The 26,410-nt window shown below is 35.7% G+C and overlaps 1 protein-coding gene across 1 annotated transcript; it reads right to left on the reverse strand.

Moving 5' to 3' along the window:
• Positions 1 to 21,001: 21,001 nt before the first annotated feature.
• Positions 21,002 to 21,763, reverse strand: LOC113305819. Its single transcript, XM_026554817.1, has one exon. The coding sequence runs from the start codon at positions 21,761 to 21,763 to the stop codon at positions 21,002 to 21,004; it is 762 nt and encodes a 253-aa protein (XP_026410602.1).
• Positions 21,764 to 26,410: the final 4,647 nt, after the last annotated feature.

Genomic DNA, 26,410 nt, shown 5'->3' on the forward strand with positions numbered 1-26,410 from the left:
GGAGTATCGACTAAGTATTCTTATGATTATTTTATGGACTATCTAGAAGGATAGATGTGTACTAATCTTTCAAAATATTAAACCTAACAAAATGATTCCTATTAGTAGAATTCATATTATGATTGATAATTGTAGGCCATCTAAGCCAGATACCAATGTCTCTAATGACAATCTACTGTTGCAGGTTCAGAAATGAGATCCTCCGGATATGAACTATATTAAAATTAATATTGATGCTTATTTTGTGAAGCAAACTCTTACATGAGGAATTGGACTAATATTGAGAGATTTTGCAGGAAAACATCTTGGAGCTAAATAAAAATTCTTCAATGGAGGAATGATTGCTGATCAGGAGGTGGTGCAGCTAGAGTGTCTTGCAATGAAGACTGCAGTGGAGTTAGCAATCACTAGAGGCTACAAACATGTTGTCCTAGAGTCTGACAGTGAGGTCTTAGTTAAGTCAATAGATGAACAAACTTATTATGTTCACCGGATGGATCAAAGAATTATCCTTCGTACTAAGTTTCTTTTACAGAGTCGTGAAGGTTATGTGTGTTAGTCAGTAAATAGACTTAAGAATGGAGTTGCTAATAAAATAGCAAAGAAAGCTAGAACTAGTGTAATGGATTTTGAATATACATACAATTTCCCACAAGATTTACTTCATTGGGCAAGTGGAGTTATTATCAGTTTAATAGCTACCTAGTTTTGTGTGTCATCCAGTCAATATACAGACAATTTCCCACAAGATTTACCTGGTTTGTTCATGAAGAGTTGAGAAAAAAGATTTCTCTTGGGGATCGAGAAACACAGGTAATACTATTAGTTCAATTAGACCAAATGGGTTTGCGAGCTCATTCTAAGTTTTCTTTAATACTGACCTGACCACATTTTTGGAAGAGTTCTACTCGAGGAAACCAACTCAGTAAAAGAAAGTCTTCATGATCCTATAGCTTTTAGAAATTAAGCATTAATTGTCGATTCTTTAGTGAGTTGGTAAACTTGTAAAAGTAGAAAAAAATCAACTAGAACGCATGACAATTAATTAAACTCTAACGTACACAGAGGAAAAGAGTTTTATCGTTGAATTATGTATGCTCGGAGTAAAAGTTATGTGTTAATGTGTTTCAACACGCTCTCCATTTCCATACAGAGTAGAGAGGAGGTGAGGTGTAAAACGTGCCGTCACAGCCCAGCACATCCCATTAAGAAGCGAGCCCTCCGTGTTACGTGCCGGCGTGTCGTGTTGTATCGTGCTTTGGATTGTGTCGTACCGTGCCTGGCACATTTATTTTATATTTTTCAAAATAAACATTTTCAACATATTTAGATATTATATGTGTTGTTATTGAAATAGTTCGACACAATGAAGATAGAATGTCAAAAAATAGTTAGAATAAACACTCTTTTGTGAAATATACAAAAAAATGTATTGCGTTGTACCATATTGTGCAGTATTTTATACATTTATGACGTGCTTTCTTAGCGTGTTGTGTCGTGTTGTGCCATGTGCTTATCTGTGCCACGTGCTGTACTGTGCTATTGTGCCTATTATCCTGGCCCAGCACAACACATTAAGCTAACGTGATGTATCGTGCTGGGCTAACTCAGATACTGTACTGGCACAACCCATTTTACACCTCTAGAAGTAGGGTTAAACCTACAGTAAAAGTTAGGGTTAAAAATACATAAGCAGGTGATTTTTGCCCCTCGAGAAAAAAACGTACTTGGGCAGCAAAAAATCAGCGGCCCACATACCTTTTTTTTAATCCTAGATGGACAACCGAGGTTCCATCAAGCGGATTATCTTTGAAACCTGTTTTGAGACACACTGATTTTTTTTGTGGCATACCAAATGGTGATAAAATAGGGTCACTTAAAATACCGTCATCCCTTATCCACCCATTTTTAATAATGGCATGCAAGTGTGCCCTTATTTAATTAGTGTTAATATGATTAGATGTTAATGATTATGATTAATTAGTGTTGTTAAAAATTGATTAAAGTTAAGTAATTAGTAGAAAAAAATCTGTTTTTTGTAAAAGAGTCTTAGGTTATAAGGGAAAGAAGAAGTGGAAAAAAAACCTAGGTAATAGAGATGTACGGGAAATCTGAGAATTTTTTGATTCAAAATGGGTGATGAGGAACTTTTTGCTAATAATACACAGGTATAGTTGTATAAGATGTTTAGTCTCCTTTCTTCAGGTTGAATTCATCAAAAAAATTGATTTTTTTTTCAGAGATCTGTTTTGGGTTTGGCTGAAAACTAAAGGCCGAACTTTACGCGCGGAAAACCATTCGGCTTATAAATTTAAATTCGAACCCAAGTATTTGAATTTCTATTTATGGTTCGGCTCATTCGAACTCGTCTAATAGTTAGCTGAACCTTAAGTTTATTCTTTGTAGTTTAAGATTGGACTTACAGTATAGTGTTCGACCCAAAATTTGGCAATACCAAAACCAGCCGAACATCGATGAATCTCTAAACCTATTCAAGTCAAAAGTTGGGCCGAAAACCAACCAGAGTCGAATCAGACGAACCTAATATTTCCCCAAACAGTAACTTAGGTTCGGCTAATTATTCAAAACATTTGAACAACAGTACTATGTTCGGCTAATTCTTGGACATCCATTATAAGCCGAATATATGACTAGCAATTTTAAGCAACTCTAGTCCAATGTTCGGCTGAAAATATAGCAAAATTGAATCAGCCGAACTTAATGATTTTTTAACCTATAAACTAGGTTCGGCTCAAAATTGATATTTGTGGATCAGTCGAACTGTTCTTCTGAAACATAAAAAAATGACAACGAAGGTAGGTTCAATTAAGGATTTTGTGACAGTTTGATATCTCTAGCACAACACTTCGTTTTACTGGTGATTTTACAATTGTGACTTTAATCAACGATCAAAGATTTATGAGCGAACGATTAATCGACAACGAAAAAAATTCAAACGGTTTGAGAGGGAGAACAAGAGAAAAATAATTGAACTGATTTTTATTTTTATTAGTTTAGGTTTATTTTTATGTTTTGGTTTTGATTTTGATTTTGATTGGTTTAGGTTTAAGTAATTTAAAATAACTAAGAGTAACTTAGTAATCTACTCATTGCTAGGACACCCCTTATAAGCATACCCTAAATGGTATCATCATTTAGTATGCCTAAAAAAAAGGAGTATGTCTCAAAACAGGTTCTTATCTTTACAGCCTAGAGAAGAATTCCGGGCACTACTTCACTTGAAGTAGTGTCAAAATGAATTTGGGGACATAGTGTCTTCTCTACACCGTAATAGAAGCTTTTTTTTTTTTTTTTGAAAGAATAACGACGGAGATGTCATTAAGGCACGAAGCTGAAATTTTAAACATTACATGACCGTTTTTCATATTCTAATCTAGACCTAACACACAACGTAAGAACATTACACCATTTCCTAGTACAATTATTATTTCTAGCATACTTAGCAAGTAGATCTGTTACTTGGTTACAATCTCTACTTCTAAAACATAGTTGAACATTTCCTAAACACTTAATTAAATGTTGACATTCCTCGATAAGATAAGCATCCTCCCATCTGGTAGTGATATGAGGCTCCATTTATACTTTCCATGACTTCTTTGTTGTCTCCTTCCACAATGACATTCTGCAACTGCAACTGGATAATCCACTAGAGAGATTTAGAGCAGCCATTGCTTCAGCTTGAGCAACATCTCTAACCCTTTCTACCAGAGTCCAGGCTTCCACCATCCTCCCTGTAAAATCTCTTATGATTAGAGCAATACCAGCAATAGAATGGTCAGGTAAAACAGAAGCATCAATATTAATTTTTAGTTTTCCTATAGGAGGTGGAGTCCAATTCTTATTTTTACTGCAATTATATCTGTTTTTGTGATTCAGGTTTCTAGCAACTTGAGTCAGATTAGCACTAAGGTTTATATGAATGTTATTGTCATTGCAGAAAGCTATAATTCTATGTTTTAAGCTTGTGCTAGTGCATCTACTGTTGTTGAAGACCAGCTCACATATGGATTTCCATATAAACCACATAGTGATGACTATAAGGTTTATCATGGCTTTTTTGTGGAATTAGATATAGTTGTAAGAGTTTCACCATCTTCTTAACCAATGTTGAATATCTGTGACACTGCTGAGTTGTTGAAGAATATCTGGAGGAACAGCATTCCACACATTTCTAGCATAGTTGCATTGAATCAAAAGATGTGTGATGTTTTCTTCTTCTATGTTGCATCTTTGACAATGCATTTCCTGAATCTAAGTATATCTAGCACATCTTTCATTCAGAGGGACTACGTCATGAGCTACTTTCCACAAAAATAATTGGTACTTGTGAGGAATCTGCAGATGCCATATGATAAGCCAAAATTTAGCTTCTTCCTCCTTGCTAGCTAGATTATTATTCTTTTGACAAATAATAGCTTTGTAGGTAGAGTTAACTGTGAAATCACCACTTCTTTTTAGCGACCAGAGAATTATGTCTTCTTGTTGCATAGAAGGTCTAATATTTAAGATCTTCTCTATTTGTTCTTGAGTGGAGTAATTTTGCAACAGATTTATGTTCCATCTTTGAGTTTCTGGGTCAATAAGCTCATTCACTTTCATGTAAAAATGATATTCTTCATAAATGGTGAAATTTTGTTGAATTTGTTGAGCAGTGAACCCCTCTATCTAGTTATCGCTGAAAGCATAAATATTTTTCCCGTTCCCAATTTTCCAAATGTGGAATTGCTTCACCCAATTAATGCCAGTGCATATGCTTTGCCAAATATCATTTCCTTTGTTAGAAATATCATCCTGCAAAATGTATTCTTTTTTTGAAGTGTCTTGCCTTCAGAACTTCTGCCAATTTCTTTTCTTTTTCTTGAACCAATCTCCAAGCTAATTTAGTGACCATGGCTTCATTAAAGACTTTCAGATTTTTGAATCCTAATCCTCTCCATCTTTTTGGAATGCTAACACTCTCCCAAGACTTGAAATATCCTTCTTTTCCTTGCTTTTTATTCCACCAATATCTTCTCTGAATAGCTTCTAACTTGTTTATATTTTGTTGTGGCAGTATGAAGCAACACATTTGAAATTGAGCCATTGAGTTGGTAACTGACTGAATTTGAATGCTCCTACCAGCTTGATTGCTTATCCCAGCTTGCGACTGTATTAATCTCTTCTGCATTTTGTCTTGAATATTACTGAAGCACTTGGTTTTCTGTCTGCAAATGAAGAAATTGATTCCTAGATATTTCTCTTCCAATGGTATAATCTTCATGTCTAGTTTATTGCATATCTGTTGTTTAACTTCCTCCTTTAGGTTTTTGTTGAAATGTATACTGGATTTATTTAGATTCACCATTTTTCCCGAGACTTTACAAAATGTGTTGATGATGTTTTGAAGATTGTTGATGGAGTTTTCTTCAGCTGATGAGAACAGGATGTAGTCATCTGCAAAGAACAAGTGGGAAATTGGTGGACTTTCCTTATCTGGGTATATAGGCTGTATGGTGTTTCTAGTAACTGAAGTTTGTATCATTCTCTATGCATATGATAAATAGATAAGGGGATAGACTATCTCCTTGTCTTAAGCCTCTTGTTGGCTTGATAGTTTCAATTGGAGACCCATTTAGAAGAATATAAATAGTTGTTGTTGAGATACATTGATTTACCAGTTGGCACAATTTATCATAGAATCCCAGCCTTTTAAGAATGTTTATGATGAATTTACACTCCATTATGTCAAATGCCTTGGACATGTCAAGCTTTATTTCCACAACATCATTGCTCCTTTGGGTAGTTTTCATGTACTGTATTACTTCATGAGCAATAATTGTGTTATCCATTATGTTTCTGCCAGGGACATATGCTGCTTTCCATGGGGATATTAATTTGTGGAAAAGGGGTTTCATTCTATTTGTCATGATTTTTTAGATAATCTTGTATGAGATATTGCATAAACTGATGGGTCTGAAATCTGAAGGGTTTTGGATGCAGTTGTTTTTTGGTATGAGTGTTTGAAATGGGTGGTTGAGCTCTTTCAGGATTTTTCCTTTTCTAAACAATTCTTGCACCATTTTAACAACATCTATCCCAACTATTTCCCAATTTTGCTGATAGAAACATGTCTGAAATCCATGGTCCTGGAGCTGACCAAGATCTTATTTGAGCAACATTGTACTTGATTTCATTCTCATTTGGAACTGCTATTAACTCCAAGTTTTCTGTCTCTGTAATACAAGGAGTAATCCATAATCTCAGAGTCATCTTCTGGTGAACTAGTAGTGGCAATTTCCTGAAAGTGTTCCTTGAGAATTGCAGAAATTTCTTCTCTTGAATCTTTCTATTCCCCTTGCTTGTTTTTCAGTGAATATATTTGGTTACATCTTCTTCTGTAATTGTCCTGTGCATGAAAAACTTTAGAATTCCTATCTTGGTACTTTATCACATTTTCTCTGGATTGTTGGTAGGAAGTTTTGTTCTTGATTTCATACAGGTTCTTTAGTTGTTGTTGTAGTCTTTGATGCTCTTGATTGTCTATCATCTGCTGGTTCAAACAAATTTGGATTTGGTCTTAAGTTTCTTTTATTTTTCTATCTGTATCTCCATATTCCTTAATTTTCCATTCCTTGAGACTCTTCTTTGTAGCTCTGATTTTGTTTGTAAAATTGAAAGCATCAGTTCCTTGAGTATTGCATCTCCAACTTTTTTTGACCTCTTCTTTACAAGTTTTGTTGGACAACCAATGTTCAAAGAATCTGTAACGTTTGCAGAGGCTTTCTGTTTGAGGATTTGTGATTAAGAGGATTGGAGCATGATCTGAGTCAGAGGGGATAAGATTTTTTAGGATGGCATTTGGGAAAAGATTCAGCTATGAAGGAAAACACAAGGCTCTATCCAGTCTTGTTCTACCTTGATTTACTTGATCTCTGTGGTTTGACCAAGTAAAAGGGCAACCTGTAAATGGAATATCAATGAGGCCTAAGGATGAAACAATATTGGCAATAATTGGATGGGACTGAGTTGGGTTGATCGAGTAACTTTGTATTTCATAACTGTACAAGGTAGAGTTAAAATCTCCCATAATGACCCAGGGCATATCCACATTTCTTCCCATTTTTTGAATAAAACTCAATTGAACCTGTCTATCATTTGCATAAGAAGAGCTATACAGACAAGTTGAAAACCACTCCTTGTTAGCCTCAATAGTTTTTACGATTACATTGACCATGTATTTAGAGCTATGAATGAACTCTAGGTCTATTCCATCTTTCCATATTAAAGCTAGACCACCTACTCTAATTCTGTCCTCATTGCACCAAATATTAGGATATTTCATTTGTTTTAACAAAACAGAAGCTTTTTTTACAGTGGACTTAGTTTCAGACAGAAAAATAATGTCAGGATTGTAATTGAAAATACAGTTTTTGAGGTGATCTCTAGTGAGTTTATTTCCTAGTCCTTGAAGGTTCTAAGCTAGAATTTTCATTTTGGGATTGAAAACAAGACAATATTTACTGAAATGATTAAAGAGAAAATGAACTTTTGAAGAAGTAAGATTTAGATATTTTACCACTGAGTTTCCTTGTCCTGTATTTGAACCTTGGTTGTTTCTTATGAATCTGTCCCAGTCTCCAACTTCTTTTGCTGAATCTTGAAGGTTATGATCCATATGTTGCTGGCTTGATTCACCTTCTTCAAAAACATCAGTCATTTGGTTTGAGCTTAATCTTGAGATTTCATTCTCTCTTGTTCTTTTGAACCTTCTAAATATCCCACTCCTACTGCCTTGTCCTCTATGGCCATGAAATATTTCATCAGAATTTCCTTCTTCTTGGACAGGTTCATTGTAAACTGAATGGCAATACTATCCATCTTTTGGCCTAACAAAAAGCACCATGTTGGACTTTCTACTCTTGCTGCTCTTCTTTGGTGAAATTCTGGTTGGAGTATCATCAATGTTCCAGTACTCATTCCTTGTCATATCATAAGGAATTTTGTCTAAGAACCTGAACAAGTTATGAGATCTCTGACATCCTTAGCTTTGTCTTTGCACTCATCATTATTATGATCAATGATGAAGCAAGCTGGGCACAACTGATGTGGTTGTCTCTGATAGTAAAACGGAATCCATTGGGTGCAATCTGCTGCATTCTGAGCTAAGACTCATCTGATGAGAGACTCAGAGATATCAATTTCAATTAGATCTCCAACATCATTTGAATCCACGGGGTTAGCATCCTCAGGACCCAATTCTTTGACTTCACCAAGAATTTTTCCCATTTCATTAGCCACGAACACATTGAGAAATTCCTATGGCAAGTCTTTGAAAATGACCCAAAATTGTTGTTTATCAAACGAGATATCCCGATGATTTTGAGTTGGGTTCCAAGGCTTAATAATCCTAAGGAAACCATCCACACACCAGGGAGCTTCAGATAAAACCCATCTCCAATCTTCTTTAGACTCGAAAGTGACAGTGAATAAGTTCTTGCTCTTATTTCTTAGATCAAAGTTTCCAATTTTGTTTCCCCACATTAGCTTCACTTGTTTTTCAACAAAACCTCTACTCATAGAGTTATGAATGATGACCTTTCCGATGATACTGAAATCATTTCTTTGGAGACATATGCTTGGGTTAATTTAAGCCACACTGATGACATGCCTGATATCCCCCGAAGAGTCAATTGAAGCAGTATCAAATTGGTTGCTGAGGTTGTTAATATCTTCAGAAACCATTGTTGTTGTTGAATTTGGTTGGATTGGAAAAAACTGGGAGATGATTATGCAGTTGAATAACAGAATAACAATATTTATAGAAGATTTCAGGAATCTTATCTTTCTACGTGTTTGAATCGAATTGAGACGTGTTTGATTTGTCATAGCGGTTGTGACAAATTTCAAACAACAAGAGAAAGGGTCTGCAACTCTCTTCATAGCATCGTTTAGTCGAGAAGACGAATTCTTCAAGGTTGCCATAGAATCGAGAAAATTCTCTTTGACTGGGACAAACGTCTGCAACAACACCACCAAGGTCTAAAACAAGAGAAGAAAATTCGAGCGGAATCATAATCTGCAAGCCATAAAGAAAAGTCAGAGGAAAAAAGGCACAGAAAAAGCTTTTAAACGGAAAGAAACAAAAGAGGGGGAATCAAAGATTTAAACTTAAGTTAAAGTGATTTTGGGTAATGGTGTTTCTTTATGCATTGAGAGGAGAGTAATAACTACAGTAACCGTAACTAAAATCGTTAGAATTTAGACATGCATGAGGGATTGAATCACATTAATGACGAAAATCGTTTACTGAGTTACTTTTCGAGTTGCATAGCTTGACTCGGTAGAGAGAATCAATCGGGATAGATCAATCAGGATACAATAAAGAAAGAAGTCCACTCATACTATAACAATTTATTGAAACAAATACATCCACCGTAATGGAAGCTAATTTGATCAATTTTCCCACACTACTTCACTTTGAAGTAATGTTCTGTTCCCCATAGCCTTTGCTCTTGTACTTCCTCGTCCAATTCCACCTTCCAACTCTTTTATGCCGTGTTTTCTCTTAAGCCATGTTGATCGTACACAAGTACTTGCAAAACTACAAATTCATTAATCTCCAATGTGCGGGCGTCATGAAAAATTAAACCCATCACGGGTTCATATTGGAAATTGCACATAGAATTTCTTTTTGATAAAGATGATATCAACTGTAGATTCTCTTTAGAGGTGCCTATGTCCTTTACGTAATTTTGTCCGTTTTACCAGTGAGTATAACGTCTCTATAAAATAACAACTGTAGATTCTCTTTTAGAAGTATGATCGACATCTCAATCGAGGAACCAAACCTATAACACCTATATCCAATAAAGTAAACCAAACACAGAAGACCTATGTATCAACTGGCTATGCAGCTTAGATGTGATGGTGTTTTTCTTTTCTTTGTTTTGTTCCTGGTCGATCAAATGTGACGATACTATAAAAAAAAACAAAAAACAGTTCCTCACTGTCAGTCTTCGTTCCTTTTTTTTGTTTCTTATCCACTTTGGTGTACATTTAAAGAACCGCCCTTCAGGGATTCGGTCGATACAGGCTTGGGAGCTTACTCTCTCCACTCCTCTCCTCTCCTCTCCTCTCCCCTCAACGGCTAATTTCTGCCATCTCTCGGTTCTTCAAAATTCTCTATTACTTTCTTCTCCGATGATGCTTGAATAATTTTGTCTGTCTGGGATTCGACTCAATGCCAGATGGGGTTCAAATAAGGGGTACAAAAAATGTTTCGAATCTTCATCCGCTTCCTTTCTTCGATTTTTAGCCTTCCTTTAGAGGTCGACCCTACCGGATAGGAATCACAATATCTGCTGCACTCATTCATCTTGCATACTGCATCATATATTAGGGATCATGCATCATTGGCACACATAATTCGATTAATTTTCATTTTACAGTTGTTCATATCTTACCCTCTCTAGATTTTTGATGGATACTTTTGGATTTGTTAGAAGCTTAATTTCTTAGATATGATGCAAATCTTTTTCACCTTTATTTGAGTGTTATTTACTTTGCTTTCTCTCTTCTTGAGAATCTTCTCTGTTAGTAATTTAAATTATCTCTTCAATGAATTCTAGATTGTAAATAATAGGAAACTGCTGATGGATTCATTCATAAATTAAACTTAATTCTACATACCATTAAAGGAAAATAAAACATAGCAACAAACATAGTAAAATAACAACCAACAACTTTCTGAGATGTTCTAATCATTCGATCTCTTCTTTCTCCCCAGGTCTTTCTATTCTTCTTCATCTGAGTCCTCTATCTCCATGATTCCGCCAGCCCTCTCTTGTTGATAAATAGCTGACCTTTCATGGACGTACGCATAGTCCATTCCCGGTGGATATTCAGTCAGAAAATAGTTAGCAGTGACTGGAACACCGGTAGCAAGTCTAGTGTGTAAATCCTTAATAGCTGGTACTCCCAATCTTGCTTTTTCTTCCAGGATCAGGTTACATAAAGCCAACCTCTGTGCTTGAGCAGGATACATAAATGTTTCCCGATTGCATACAATGCAACGGTAATATTGATCCGATGAAGCTGACCCTCATTGCAACGTATTGCCTTTGTGAAAGAGATTTGAACACCAATTGGAATCTTAAAGTGATTACAAGCCATGATCTTTCTCCTTTTCTTGATTTTCTCTCCTTTCTGGTTTCTCTATTCTTGGTCGTACGAGAATTGAGTTCTTATAGTAGGTTTCATCTCTTGGAATCCTTTACCATTAATGCTTTCTTAAAACCTTTACGTTTTCTTAAGCCTCTCAGACGTCTAATCTTCTAGTGCTTAGCGTCTGGTCATTTTTGCATGTCTATTGGTCCTTGAAGTTGACAGTATTGCATGAATTATTATTAGAGCATCTACATCTTTGAATTTAATCTTCGTCATGGATTCGAGGCTTTGGTTTAACCACCTTCAGTCTAGTTTCATTCATCCATCCTTTCTCATTAATTTTCTGATTCATCTTATTAGCCTAGCCTAGTATTAATTCCGTTGCCTAGTTGCTGGCGACATTGCTACTTCTTTTCCTGTAATTAGCATTAAATTTCTGCGGCTGATAGTTTGATTACAGACTTATCACTGACATTGTTGGACTGCTCCCTTTATCTTTCTTAGGCATTTATTGCTTTCTTTAGCTATCTTTTGGACTCACACCCTTTTGGTTGTCGAGTTTCTATTGGACGAGGTTTTTTATCTAAAAAATATCTTTCGATTTTTTTAAGGTTAATTAATTGAGAAACTTCATTATTATATTATGAGGTTGTTCTGCTTAACAAAACATTCTTATTTTCCTTCTCTTTTCGATTGCTCTTTTTTTCTTCTTTAGTGCATGCATTCATAACTCACCTACATTCATAATGAGTAGTTACGATTTATACAAGCATCTTAGCGGATTGTCTGTTGCTCAGAGATACGCCAACTATACTAATGTTGGTATCCTTCTTGTTACTCCTGCATTAATGAGAGACTATGGGATTAAAGAGAACAATATTTTGGCTAGAATCTTCTCTTCTGAGTTCTATTCAGTGGAAGATATTCGAGGAGTTCTTCGTCATTTCTGGGGACCGAATATTGGATTTCAGATAAGGGAAACTGATCCTAACCTATTCATTATCACTTTTCGTACACCGGAAGACCTGAAATGGATAACATTGAATGGGCCTTGGTATCCTTTTGGTAATGTGCTCTGTGCAACTATTGCAACTCCAGGTATGAGAATAACTACAGAGGCAGTTAAAGAAATTCCTTTGTGGGCTAGCATTTCTAATTGTAGACATGAGCACAAGATAGGAGAACGACTAGGGTTAATTGCAAGCAGAGTAGGGGTTGTTAGTCAAGTGTGCAATGGTACAGGAAGCTTTGATTTCTTACCAAGAGTCTTAGTTTGGGTTAACATTGAGAAGCCTTTAGTCCTAAAGCTGCTAGTTAAGGTAGATAATTATCCAGTAAGGGAACTCATCTTCACGTATCACAATCTCCCATTCAAGTTATGTTCTTTATGCTCTCGTCTTGGTCATAAGGCTAGCAACTGTGCTATCCGTCAACACAGACCCTTAGAAGACATTTATGATGTCACCCAACACTCTCCTTCTCCTGGTGATGATCTTTTTTGGTTAGATAACACTACCATTCAAATTTGGAACCCTACTGACAATACAGATTCCCATGGGAATATGGAATCTGTTGAAAAATTCTTGGAAATTCCTTGTAATAGGGAAACACTTGCTGAGTTGTTTAGAGAGGAGTATACGATGCATGCAGCTCAAGTTGTAGCTTCACTGGAAGACAATAGAGATTACGAAGTACTAGGACCAGTGATTTACGATGAAGATATGCCTCTTGCATCGTCCTAAATTCTAGGAAAACGTACTTTTCCCTTCAATGTCCCTGAAAATTTTATCCCCTTGTATGGTTCTCAGTCCAGATCGATCGAATCGCGCAACTCGGAAACTAGGCGTGTCATCAGCAATATGGAACCTTTTGAGTTGGAACCTATTCCTAGCCAAGAACCAGGATAACATTCCAATTCATGCTAGTCCTATCCAGGCTCCTGGTTTAGTCATTAGAAGATTATCATTCAATTCTTCTTCCTTCGAGGATTCTCAAGAAAACCTAACTTCTCCTGCATATGTGGGCTCTAACTCTATTTCAATTAAAGAATCATATGTTAGTCCTATCAATCATGTCATGCATTCATTTCATTCATCTATTGCATCTCCTAGAACCCAGCTTAAGTCATCTTTCAATATTGTTATCCATGAATTCCTTTCCTCATCTTCTTCTGAGGGTTTGCGTATCTTGGTTTCGAATTCGGATGAACCTCTTCTCTTAGATCAATATGGCTCCAATTTAAAGGAGCAGGATGAAGATAACAGTGTACCAATACCCTTTAATTTGGACTCCCCATCAGCGCAAAAGGTCGAATCCCAGGTACCCCTAAATCCCCGTTCTACTCAATTATCTTATCGTTGCTCATTATTGCTCTAATTAGTTTGCCTGCCTTGATAAATTCTTTTAATTGCCTAGTTTACTTATTGATGTGATTTACTCTGTACTAGTTGAATTTAATTGAAAGAACTGTAGGCCTTCTGACATTGTAGAATTAGCAGCCATTTCCCAGTCTAAGAACCAAACATGAAAATTATAGCATGGAATGTCCAAGGTTGCGGAAATCCATTTACGAAAAATCATCTTAACCAATTAATCTCTACAAAAAAACCTGAAATTTTGTTCTTATCCGAAACTAAAAATCAAAGACATCTAGTGAAGAAAATCCTTAAAGATTTCCCTAATACTCACATAATAAATCCAATAGGACAAGATGGGGGTTTGGCCTTAGCATGGGTTGATGAGTTCTACTTTGAAATAGTGTAGTGGAATTTAAATATGATTAATATTCTAGTGCAAACTAACTCGGATTCTAAGAAATGGTTTCTTACTTGCTTCTATGGAAGCCCTTATCCTAACAACAGAAAGATTGCTTGGGATTTTCTCACTGATATAGCAGAACAAGTATATAAGAATCCAATGCCTTGGGTCTTACTAGGGGACCTTAATATGATATTCATCCAAGAAGAAAAATATGGAGGATTACCTTTCAACAAGTCTGAAAGTACTTATTTTCAAGACATTTTAAACAATGCTTGTCTTTTAGATATTGGATTCAAAGGATGTGACTATACTTGGAATAATCATAGAACTTGAATAGAAAACATCCAAGAAAGACTAGATAGAGCAGTGGCCAATACAGAGTGGAGTACTCAATTTCCAAACTATGAAGTAACACACTTAGTGGCAGCTGGATCTGATCACTGCCCAATTGCTCTAACTCTAGACACATTAGCAATCAAAGTAACTCATACTTTCAAGTATTATGACACATGGCACAAGGAATCCTCATGTGTAGAAACAATTCAAGAATCATGGAATCATGTTATTAGAGTTTCTCCTCCTGAAACTGTAGCACAAAACCTCACAACCCTTCAGAACAACCTAGACTATTGGAAGAGAAACATTTTTGGTTTGCCTGCTAAGCAAATCAAAATGGTGTTAACACAAATAGAAACATTAAATACCTCCTTGCATGTTTATAAAAAGGAAGAAAAGATTAAGGAAAAACTTACTCTCCTAGAACAGCTTTACGCAACCCAAGAAGCGATAGCCAAACAACAATCTAGAGATAATATAGTTCACCTTGGAGAAAGAAACACTAAATATTTTCATACTAAAACTATGAAAAGAAGGAAATGGAATAACATTGAATGCATTAGAAAGAGCAACAATGAAGTAACTTTCAAAAGACCTGAAATTCAAATTACTCTGTCTGACTACTTTCTAATCTATTTACTTCCCCTCCACCTCTAGCAGTGCCTAACACTGATCACTTTGAGAGTATAAATCCTTGTATTTCCCTTGAAGATAATGTTCTTCTTAACTCTATTCCTTCTGGAGATGAAATTTGGTCAGTTGTGAAACAACTCAAACCAAATAAATCACCAGAACCAGATGGTTTTCCAGCTAGTTTCTTTAAACAAAACTGGGAAACAGTAGGAGTACAAGTCATTTCCACTGTTCAACATTTCTTCTCCTCAGGTTGCCTACATCATGATTTCAGCAAAACCTTTTTGTTTCTTATCCCTAAAAGTAGACACCCTACAGAGCCTAGTGGATTTAGACCCATAGGACTTTGCAATAAAATTTACAAAATCATAACAAAGATCCTAGCTAATAGAATCAAACCCCTCCTTAATAGCTTCATTTCCCCATTTCAAGCTGCTTTCCACTCTAAAAGACAAATTTCAGACAATATAATTATAGCCCGAGAAATAATCCACTCTTTCAAGAAGAAGAAGGTGAAACATGCTGGAATGGGGATTAAAATAGATATGTCCAAGGCTTTTGATAGAGTGGACTGACATTTCCTTATCAAAGCTATGAAAGCTTTTGGTTTTGACACTAACTTTTGTAACTTAATCTATCAATGCATTTCTACATCATATATTGCAGTCCTACTGAGTGGTACTCCTGAGGATTTTTTCAAACCAACAAGAGGCCTTAGACAAGGAGACCCACTTTCTCCTTATCTATTCATCATTTGCATGGAAATTTTTTCCAGGCTTCTCCTCTCTGGAGAAGAAGATAAAATAATTAATGGAGTTAAAATTACTCCAAAAAATAGTCCTATTTCTCACCTGTTTTTTTGCTGATGATTATCTTCTTTTTATTAGGATGATCTTAGGGAAAGCCATAACATTCTAAAACTTATAGAATCCTTCAGTATAGCTTCAGGAAAATTGATAAATTTTGATAAATCTGGAATATTTTTTAGTAGGAAAGTGCAGCCTAAGCACCAGAGAATGATATGTAAACTTCTTAAGATAAAGAAAATAGACCCTAAAGATACCTACCTAGGAACCCCCCCTATTCATAAGTAGGGCTAGAATCCAGCTCTTTGATTCCATAGTGGAAAAGATGGAACAAAAAATACAAAGATGGATGGGAAAAACTTTGAATCAAGCTAGTAAAATGGTGCTTAACAAAGCTTCTCTAGCCGGTATGGCTAGCTATCAAATGAGCTGTTTTATTCTGCCTAAGAAAATCACAAATAAGATTGATGGTATCCAAAGAGACTTTTGGTGGGGTAAGAAAACAAACTACAAAGGCTACCACCCTATATCCTATTCTTGCCTATGTAAACCCAGAAATAAAGGAGGATTAGGATTCAGAAATGCCAGAAAATTCAACTTAGCAATGATTTCCAAGCTAGCATGGAGACTCTTAAATGAACCCAAAGCCCTTTGGGTATCACAGTTGAAACCCATATACTTTAGAAAATCCTCTGTTTTCAAAGCAAAAATCCCTAATACCAGTTCCTGGATTTGGAAATGCATTAGCAAAGGAATTCTGCTAGTGGAACAAAACAGTATATGAGAAATAGGAGATGGAAACTCCATAAATATTTGAGATGATAACTGGATCTCAAACCTATAGTTCAATCTTATTAGCCTGAAAACAACCACTAACTCCAATCTAACACTTGTGAAGGATCTGGTAGATCCCTCTACTAAAAAGTGGAATTACTCCTTACTATTGACTATATTTCCCTTGTTTATTGCCAAAAAAATAAAAAATATTAGGATAGCAATAGGCAAATCTGATACCTTTAGATGGCTACTTACAAAAACAGAAAAATTTACAGTTAAGTCAATGTATAACAAACTCACTGAATAAACTAGAAATCACTGCAATCTAGGTCAGCCTGATTCTTTTTGGAGCTCTTTATGGAACTTAAGAGTTTCTCAAAGGATAAAGATCTTTGCTTGGAAATGCTTACAGGATGCTTTGGCGACCAACCTGAAACTAGCAAAATTTATGGAAGACATTCATCCTAATTGCCCTTTAGAATGTAATGGTGTAGAATCAATTGAACGTATGTTATTCTTCTGCCCCTTTGCCAAAGAGGTATGGGCTTCAGAACCCCACCCAATTCAATTTCAGTTCAACAGTTCTGTAACTTTTCTGGACATCTGTAAAGAATGGTTAGGTAAACAGAATACCATAATACATGTGGAACTTGCTTTGACAAAAGCCTGGTTCATATGGAAGGAGAGATGGAACTTAGTGTTTGAGAATAAACATTAGACCAGTGCTCAATTAAGTACATATATCAAAAGACACTTAGAATTTTGGTACAAAGACCATCCCTTACTGACACTAGTGATGATGAATGGAAACAAAAATATTAATTGGACACCCCCTGAGAAATCCCAGTTGTAAATAAACATAGATGCAGCATGGATATCAGCTAACTTGCCAGCAGGTTTCTCTTTAATTCTTAGAAATGATGCAGGAATACTTGAACAAGGAAGAGTTGGAGCTCTCACAGCCACTACCCCTGAAGAAGCGGAAGCATTAGGACTATTGCAGGGAGCAAAATGGGCAGTGTAAATTGGTCTGTCAAACTTTTCTCTAGAAGGAGATTGCAAGAACCTTTTTGATTACCTTAATGGAAAGGAATCCTTGTTAGAATGGCAAAACATTCCTATTTTAGATGAAGATGTCAATGAATTAAAGTCCTGTAATAACTTTTTGGGTTTTCATTTTGTACCTCGATCAGCTAATATTGTAGCTGACTTAATGGCCAAAGAGGTCAAACACTTTAGCTCTTTCCTTAACTGGAGAAAGCAAATTCCAGATTGTATTAAGGGAGCTTTGGAAGTAGATAAATCAAATGTTAGGGTTGATTCTATCGGCCCAGCATTGGATGGCTTTACTTATTTAGATGTAAGGGTTTCCAACTCTCAAAGTTAGTTTTCTTCTATGTATTTTAACTTACAAAAAACAAAAAAAAGGACTCGGCCGAGGAAAGTTCTGTGTATAAATCTTTGCTTTGCTTGGTCCCGAATGATGTGGATCTTCTGTCTCATTTCTTAACATATTTGGCTGTCACCGGCCTTCGCTAATGAAAATTTGTCAAATATTATGTTGTTAGAATTTAGGAAAGCTGCTATTTTTATTTTGTTTGCTTTGAATTTTCGTTTGCGAAAAAGAATATATATATATGAAGTGGACAGTGTTTTAAGCGCATTTAGTAGAGACTAGAGACAAGAACACGTACTTGTACCGAAATCACTAGCACTAGACTACTAGAGTATCAATTCATTTTAGGGTGCCACTGGCGATATATGTTCCGTAAAAGTTTGAGCTCTTCATATAAAAAAGATGATATACAAGTATTGTCGTGAGTCATAAGTACGAAGTTAAGCTGTTAAGGTATACGATGCTTTGAATGTCGACCACCATCCCTAAAGGGGATAATCTATTCGTGTTGACCATCGTATAACCCTCAACTTCGTTAACCTATGTGATGTTACTGATGCAGATATGGCAAGCCAAAGTCATTATTGTTAAAGGCGGGTGCCAATTTTTTCAAGGGAATACCAATCTACATAAGACAAAAAGATAGAAATCGATTCTGGCCGTGAATCAATCAAACGGTATCCCTTTAACAAACAGGGCCAAAGGGGATAATTTAAGAAAACCGTCTAATTGGCTCCATGAATAAACAATGTAACCTAATCAGGTAGTTGTTGATATGTAGATGATGGTTATGCGCCCACTTCAAAATCTAATACCCGGACATACATATGCTTATGTAGAGAGATGTTGACAACAAACGAACAAATATACCTAATTGTGTATTAGAGTAATGTTATTTTCGTCATCCATATCTATATCTATATGTATTGATTCCGTTCAATCCTAATGGAAGTTTAATCTTGATATTATCTCCCTTCTCTTGGGGACTAATTTGGCAAATCATATAGATGATGATAATATAATTAGTTGACTAGTCTTTTATGACAGAGTATGATAACTTGATACTCTCCACAATAATGTGCCCAATTTTGTATGATTGTATTTGTACCCATGTTTGGCATTGTAATGGAAAGGCTGTCGTCGTAATCGGAAACATGGAATTAATAGGGGCTGACTTTAAGTTCATCAATGTGGTGGCCATATGGTCTAGCTAGCGCTTATCTGGTATACAAGGACACGCAAAAGTTGATCAACTTCCATCAAAGAAAAAGGTGATGAAATTATGGATCCGTTGCTTGATGCCATTGACGTGTTGTTTATGGACCAATTTAGCTTCACTTTTCTTGTTTGTCAAAAGTTTGAGTGGGGATCCAAAGTCTCCAGACTCTCTCCCACACCAACTTGAAAAGTAGTACTAATAGATTCTCTCTTTAGCATTTTCAGGAAACAAAAATCAAAGCAAAAACTGACATCTATATATGCTCACCGAGTGAAATTTTTGATTGAAGGGACATTTGAAATATCGAGTGGTTGGGGGATTCACCGCCATACCACATGTTAAACCCATATTCACTCTTTGGCTAGATCCTAGATGAAAATTGTACTTACTACTTATAGAACTATTCTATGACCACCTAAAATGATCATACCCATGGAAAAAATCATTTTGCTAGAAATCCCATGTCGATTCAGTTATGTGCAAGTCTCTATCTTCTACTTAATTTATCTGAAAAGTAGCTTCTTCGTGCTAATTTTTCAACTATAAGGCCAAACACTATGGTGTAGGGTATCTTTTCCCTATCCCCAAATAAAAGGAAGGGATAGCAAAAGGATGACAATCTCACTATGGTGTCCTTTTTCTCCTTCCCTACACAATACGACTATTAAATAGTGTTAAACGGCTGCTCAGTAGCCGTATTTTTTTCCATTTTTTTTCCCAATATGTCTAGGCAAAAAAGATATTTTAGAACAAAAAAGAGATATATAATAGATGAAAGGGAGATATAATAAGTAAAAAAAAGGTTTTAGTAAAAAAAAAAGAGCGAAACATGAAAGTTTTAAGGTAAAACTTTAAAAACAACAAACGGCTATGCTACTGAGTAGCCGTAAAGCGTAAATTCATACGACAACTGAATAGTCGTGTAATTTTCCTTCCCTACTATCCGGATAAGATGTGATCCTCCTTGTAGAAAAAGATAAGGACATCCCTACACATGTAGGGATATGAAAGACCATAGTACTTGTTATTTTGATTTTTCCCGTACATATGAGGGATAGGATAGGGAAAAGGAACACCATCATGCTTGGTCTAACAAAAAAAACTAACTACTTGAGTTCAAGTATACAATCCTCGTGAGAGACATACATTTTCGGTAAGTCGTTGGAAACCATTTCCATTCTACGGGGTAATTAATGCTACCGTCACAAAAATTAAGTAAGCTAGGAAGCCACCAAATACTATGTAATATGTATCCCGAAAAAAAATAAAAAATGGAAGTATCATTTCTCGTGCGACGAAGGTAATAAATTTGTTAATGCTGTAAGGATAGATATTAACCAGTATCACCCTCTCGATATTTTCTTCCCAAATTGACAATTTGGTGGGACTTGAGTATCTCTTTAAGAACGTCGTAATCCGATTGTAAAATACCAACCCTTGGTAATTATCTTGCTGATGCAGACACCCAAACATTTTTATAATGTTCCCCACGTATTGCTGGCCAAACTCACTGATATTTTGAACTGATATCACAGAATCATTTGAATGGTCTACCAGTTTCCCCTCCTAGTGCGCCCACTCACGTTTCAAAAAACAAAGAAAAATTCTCCCACTAGCTCCTGCCAGTCAAAATCAACGTCAATAATATTCTTCCTGAATGTCTTCAACGGCACTTACAACCCTTAGATTTTCAAACCCTATACTCATTGACAAATTACTACTCCAATCTGACGCCTAAAATCCATTGACTACCTTGAACTGCAAATTTTCCATGGGAACGAATGATTAAAAAAAAAAATAATCAGATTTTATTTACAAATTTCCAAGAAAAGAAAAAAAATTGTTACATTAAAATTGCACTCAAGAAATCAACAAAGATGAAGAAGAAAAAGAGGATCTAAAAATCAATCATCTAACAGTGGATGCGATAGTATGAGCCCAAAACTTGAGTTGATCTTTCATATCAATATCATTTCCTAAATTAGGAACTTTCCAATTTATCAATGGTGGTCGTGCTGTTTCTGGTTTTCTTCTTTTATCTAAAGCATCCCAAGATTCAGAGAGATAAGGTCTTGAAATCAAAACGCCTTCGTGATTTTCAGTATTATTATCACCATTATCTTTCTTACCAAATCGTTGTAAACCAGGTACAATTGAAACCAAAGTTAACGAATTCTTATCTTCTTCAGAAAATTTGAAACCTAAATCCATAAAACCTTGTAACTCATCAAATTCAAGATCTGATAAACTCTTACTACTTCCTCTGTTTTTTCTTCTCCTCATTCCCATTCCCATCATCATATTCTTCTTCTTCTTAGTATTATAGTTATTCATATCAACAATGAAATGAGGTTCTTCTATTTCTTCTTCTTCTTCTACTACTTCTGAAACTCGTTTACCTGAAAGAATCGTTTGGAGTCTATGCGAGAGTAAAACTGATTTAGGAGAATCAAAATCTGTGATGACAGGGTTTAACTTTGAGGTGAATTGATCACTGTGAGATCGAATATGGCGTGATGGTACACGAGAGATTTCTTGTTTTTGGGGTTCGGTTTGGATTTCATGAGGAGAAACTGGTGTTTTGGAATGAGTTGAGATTGGTTTTTTGGTGATGATTTCTAGGTTAAACCAGTAATGGTCAAGGAGTGTAAGAACATCCTCTGCATCCATGGAAATGGAGATAAAAGAGCTGGAGACTTTGAGAGTGAGATGGTGGTTGAGTGATAAGGGTTGTGGTTGGGGCGAGAGGCTCTTGGGTTTTATATATAGTGTATAGAATAAGTATCAAAATACCCTTGCGTTTGTGTTTGTATTACAGGAATACCTTTGATAAAGTCACGTTTTCTCAATTGGCTATTTTTAATTCAAGTTTGAGTTGCTTACTTACACCCTTCCACGGTTGCACTACCAAACTGTCTTTTGGCCTAATGGAAGTGCGTGTGGTGTGATCCGCATGTGGGAGTAAAATATTGCTTCAACTTCAATTTTTAAACAGACACTTTGCCATGACTTTGGTTTAGCTAGGGTTGTTGATTTTACTCGGACAAGCTGTGAAATGTTTTCTTTAGCTCTACAAGATTGTTCATACAAGTTTCTTTGTTTGTTGGCACATTGTGCTCATACAAGTTGGCAGTTGCAGCATATGGCATAATTTAGACTCAATGTCATGTGGTTAACAATAAATATAATAAAATGCTTGGTTTGCCTTTTTTTTTTTTTTGTAGCTCGTTTGATCCCATATATATAGCAGAGGCGAGAAGAGTGGCGAACTTTTTTGGAATTTTTGCCCATCAAATACTGCTAGGCAAGCTTAGCTCTGCTCTTTCTCTGGACTAGTTGATTTAATTTAAGCCCGGCCAAACGTTACAAAGTGCAATTGTATCCATTTGCAGATTTGCTGGTTAGATTTGTGTTTTCTCTAGTCTGTTTACCATGTTTTATTCCCAACAGTTATACCTGTACAAGGGCATAATTGGCTCTATGAGAAATTCTTGCAGAAGAAAAAGTCTTTCTTTGTGTTTACAAGATTTCAGCACTTACCTTAATGGCTGCATGAACCAATTATTTGGTCAGCTTTCAAAGGATAGTGGTTAGTGTTAAACTTAAACATATTCTTTAGGATAAAATATAGAGTAGGTGGATAACACGTATATTATGTTATCTTATTGGGTTAGAAAATAGAAATCCCAACTTGTCACTATACTCTACATATATTATAAAATTAAGATAAAACACAATTAGAAAATGTGCTAATTCTTATCAGAGCAAATGAAGTGAACAAAAGAAAAATGTGCTGATATATTGCTATCCTTTAAGATGATTTCACCTCAATCAAGTAAAAGAGATACGAATAAGCCTTGAAAACTAAACTACGAGAGAAATTTGAAGAAGATGTTGTTACCACTCGATAAGATTCTGACACACAGGCTTTGAGATCATCAGACACTTTTGGACGTGGGATAGCCGGTGGAACTATACATATACTCCATTATTGGCTGTACGTTTTGAGATAGTTTCTGTTCATTCGTTAAGTCTTGCACACACCCAACACACACATACTATGAGTTGGACGAGGTTTAACCATCGACCTCCAGAAGGTGGTGGGTAAATCAAATGTCTTATCTATCCCGTTCAGATGTCAGTTTCTCCATGTGCTGGTTTTAATTTCTCAACCTGTAAACAGAGATGTGCCGAAGTTGCCGTGATGAATGTACTCGCTCATAAACTGTTAAGTCATGTTCATTTGTTTTGAGGGTTGCTTTCTATTTTCCAACAGTCGGTGAATCTCAACCTACTTCACTTATATTCAATCAGATAACATGCATCCATAGTCCATGCCACCATTAAATGTCACCAACTGATGTTATGTACATGGTTACTCGACGGTGCTTTTTCATAAATAATGCTTATGATTGATATCTATGGCATTGGGGACCATGTACATCTTTCGTCAGAGCCCAGCAACAAATTAAAGTAGAACAGTTTTTTGGGACCATTGTTTTATTTAAGATATTAATATCAAAATTATCCATTTTAATTAAGTTAGTGTAATGATTAGTGTATCGTTAGGTTAACATAACTAGTGATTAGTACAAAATTAAATCAAAAAAATAAAAATAAACTAATAATAAAAAAAAAATAGTTATATCATTAGGTTAACTAAAATTACTCCTCAACATAATTAACTAGTTCGATTGGGAAATGTTTTTTACGACGTAAGTTCGGTTGGAAAATATTTTGCGAAATGACCGAACTAAAGTTCGATTGGGAAATGTTTTTTGCAACTAACCGAACTTAGGGTTCGGTTGGGAAATATTTTTTGCAACGTAACCAGACTATTAGGGTTCGGTCAACGTAATCGAACTGATGTTCTGTTGGGAAATATTTTGCGAAATGACCGAACTAAAGTTCGGTTGGGAAATGGTTTTTGCAACTAACCGAACTATTAGGGTGCAGTTGGGAAATGTTTTTTTGCAACTAACCGAATTATTAGAGTTCGGTTGGGAAATGTTTTTTTGCGAAATAGCCAAACTGTTCTTCATGTTCATCATTTCCATTAGGTTCGGTTAGTTCGACAAAGTTTTTCACATAATTCATAGCCGAACTTCTCTCTGCAACTTCCATTTTCAACTCATTTTGATGATTAATACTCATTTTTCAATCGAACCAGGAACGTCAAGGAAAGAGAGAAGAAGAAGAAAATATTTTTTTTTCTCAAAACTAAAAAATTTCGATTCCCCCCTGTTTTTTTATTTTATTTTGATTTTGGTTAATAGATTCATTTAGATTAGATACAGTTATTAGGTTAGTTTTGATTTAAACTAAAGTAAAGGATAAATGTGTATTTACCTAACTTTAGGACACCCCTTATAAGTATAGGGAGGTTGGCCTAATAAGACCATGGTCCCCAAAAAAAATCATGGTCCCTAAAAATGGTTCTTAAAAGTAAGATGAGAAAAGATAGCTCCACCATGAAGGAATTTATAAGAACTGCACATAAGCATATACTACTCTTTACTTATTCACAGCATATCCAAATTCAATGCAAAAATGACCTTACATATGTGGTGTTTATGAAAGCAGGCACAACCATTCCTGAAGAAATGCATTCGGATTGATGACGCGATGCATGCTGTTCTCCTTACTTTGGCAGATAAAAACATGTTAGGGTTCAGAGTGAGGCACATGACTTTCTATCTCCTCAAAATAAAAGTTGCCTGCAATTTATTTTTGCAATGACATGACTATTTCCAAATCAAAGGGCTCAGAAATCAAATGGGAACCTTCACAGTGTGTCATGCCAAAGCCTCACCTCTATTTGGTCAGGAATGTCATGGCCAAAGCCTCACCTCTATTTGAGTAGCAAACTTGTGAACAACACAGTTAATCAGCTATCTCGGGGGAGCTAAAATACACCAAAGAACTTTATTTACCAATGACAGAACGATATCACAAAAAATAAACCCAGCAGAAGGTACGGCCTACAGCATAAGTAGAAACATATGAAAGGTAAACCTACCGGCCCTTCCCCAATACTTATGAAGCTAATTCAGTTGATACTACAACCTCACCCATGGCCGAGTAGGAGCATGCTAAAACTTACCGAAATAACATATGTCCGAATCCCAGCAGAAATTTCTTCAAGCTGGAGAAACGGATAGTAGCAAATATTTAGTACAACCTGGAAAGAAAAATGCAAGTTACCAACAGATTACATTAAACATATGCATATGATAGTTTGATTTAAAGATCAGCTTCGTATAAATCTTAATATATTTATGGTTCTGAACAAGCATCTCCTCTGAGATTAAACAATGTGGACAAGTTTAAAGTTAAACTAAAATAACAATCTGCAAGTTCAGTTAACCAAACTGATCATTTTTATGATGGTTATAGTTATGCACTTGTAAAGATAATGTTGAGCACCCATGCACAGTATTTTCTATTGGGGCCAACTTGAATTTACTTGAGAATTATTTGGCTTGGTTACTGGGACGGGGAATCAAAAGAGGAAAGATCCTGTAGCATGTCCTCTCTTGTAAGTTCCATTCTTCTGTGGTGATGATACTTCAATCTGTCAAAACATGGAAATAAAGAAAAGTGATTACTTTATGTTGACGCTCGGGCCCGTATTTGTTCATGTGGTCACTTGAGTATATGCTTGTCCTCTTATTCCTTACTTGACTCGATACCTTTAATTTTTGCTTTGTTTTAAGCCTCTGAATGCTTAGTCTTAGTAAGTTGACGGGAAAACATAGACAGAAAAAATATGAATAATGATGAGCTTTAGTACCTTCCTCATACATATGATTTATATGTTTTGACACTATAAGAGAAATGCTTACCCTAATCAAGCAAGTCCAGGAATAAAGAATCAAAATCAAGCATTATTTACATGTTGGTAAATGCAGTGCCCAGAGAAAACCCCAGAATAAGTCATAAATATCATTGAGACAAGGGTTTGAATCAGTTCGATATGTAGTTTTTAGATGATATTTGGTACCACTATCCTAGATTTGCGAGCGAAATTTAGGACCACGTAATATATGAGCAACAATGTAGCTGAAAACAAATAAGCTTCATTTAAGAATAGGAATTCTTCGTAGCAGATGCTTACTCAAACAGAGTATATCCAAATAAAAAAGCATAAACGCCCAGTATAAAAACTGAAGTATGCATGTTAAAATGGCATGACAATCTGCAGAGAACTGCATGCAGTAAATGTGGGGTAGATGAATGGCAGTGCAATTTTCCTTCGGCAGAGAGAAAATAGTACGATGTTCCTGAACGTACTCTTCTAGCTTTCTGTCTGCCAAG

Source organism: Papaver somniferum, chromosome 8 (genome assembly GCF_003573695.1).
Source record: "Papaver somniferum cultivar HN1 chromosome 8, ASM357369v1, whole genome shotgun sequence".
NCBI lineage: Eukaryota > Viridiplantae > Streptophyta > Magnoliopsida > Ranunculales > Papaveraceae > Papaver > Papaver somniferum.

Excerpts from the sequence above, each read along its gene's own strand:
- LOC113305819 (XM_026554817.1), bottom strand. The coding sequence starts at position 21,763 with ATGGATGCAGAGGATGTTCTTACACTCCTTGACCATTACTGGTTTAAC.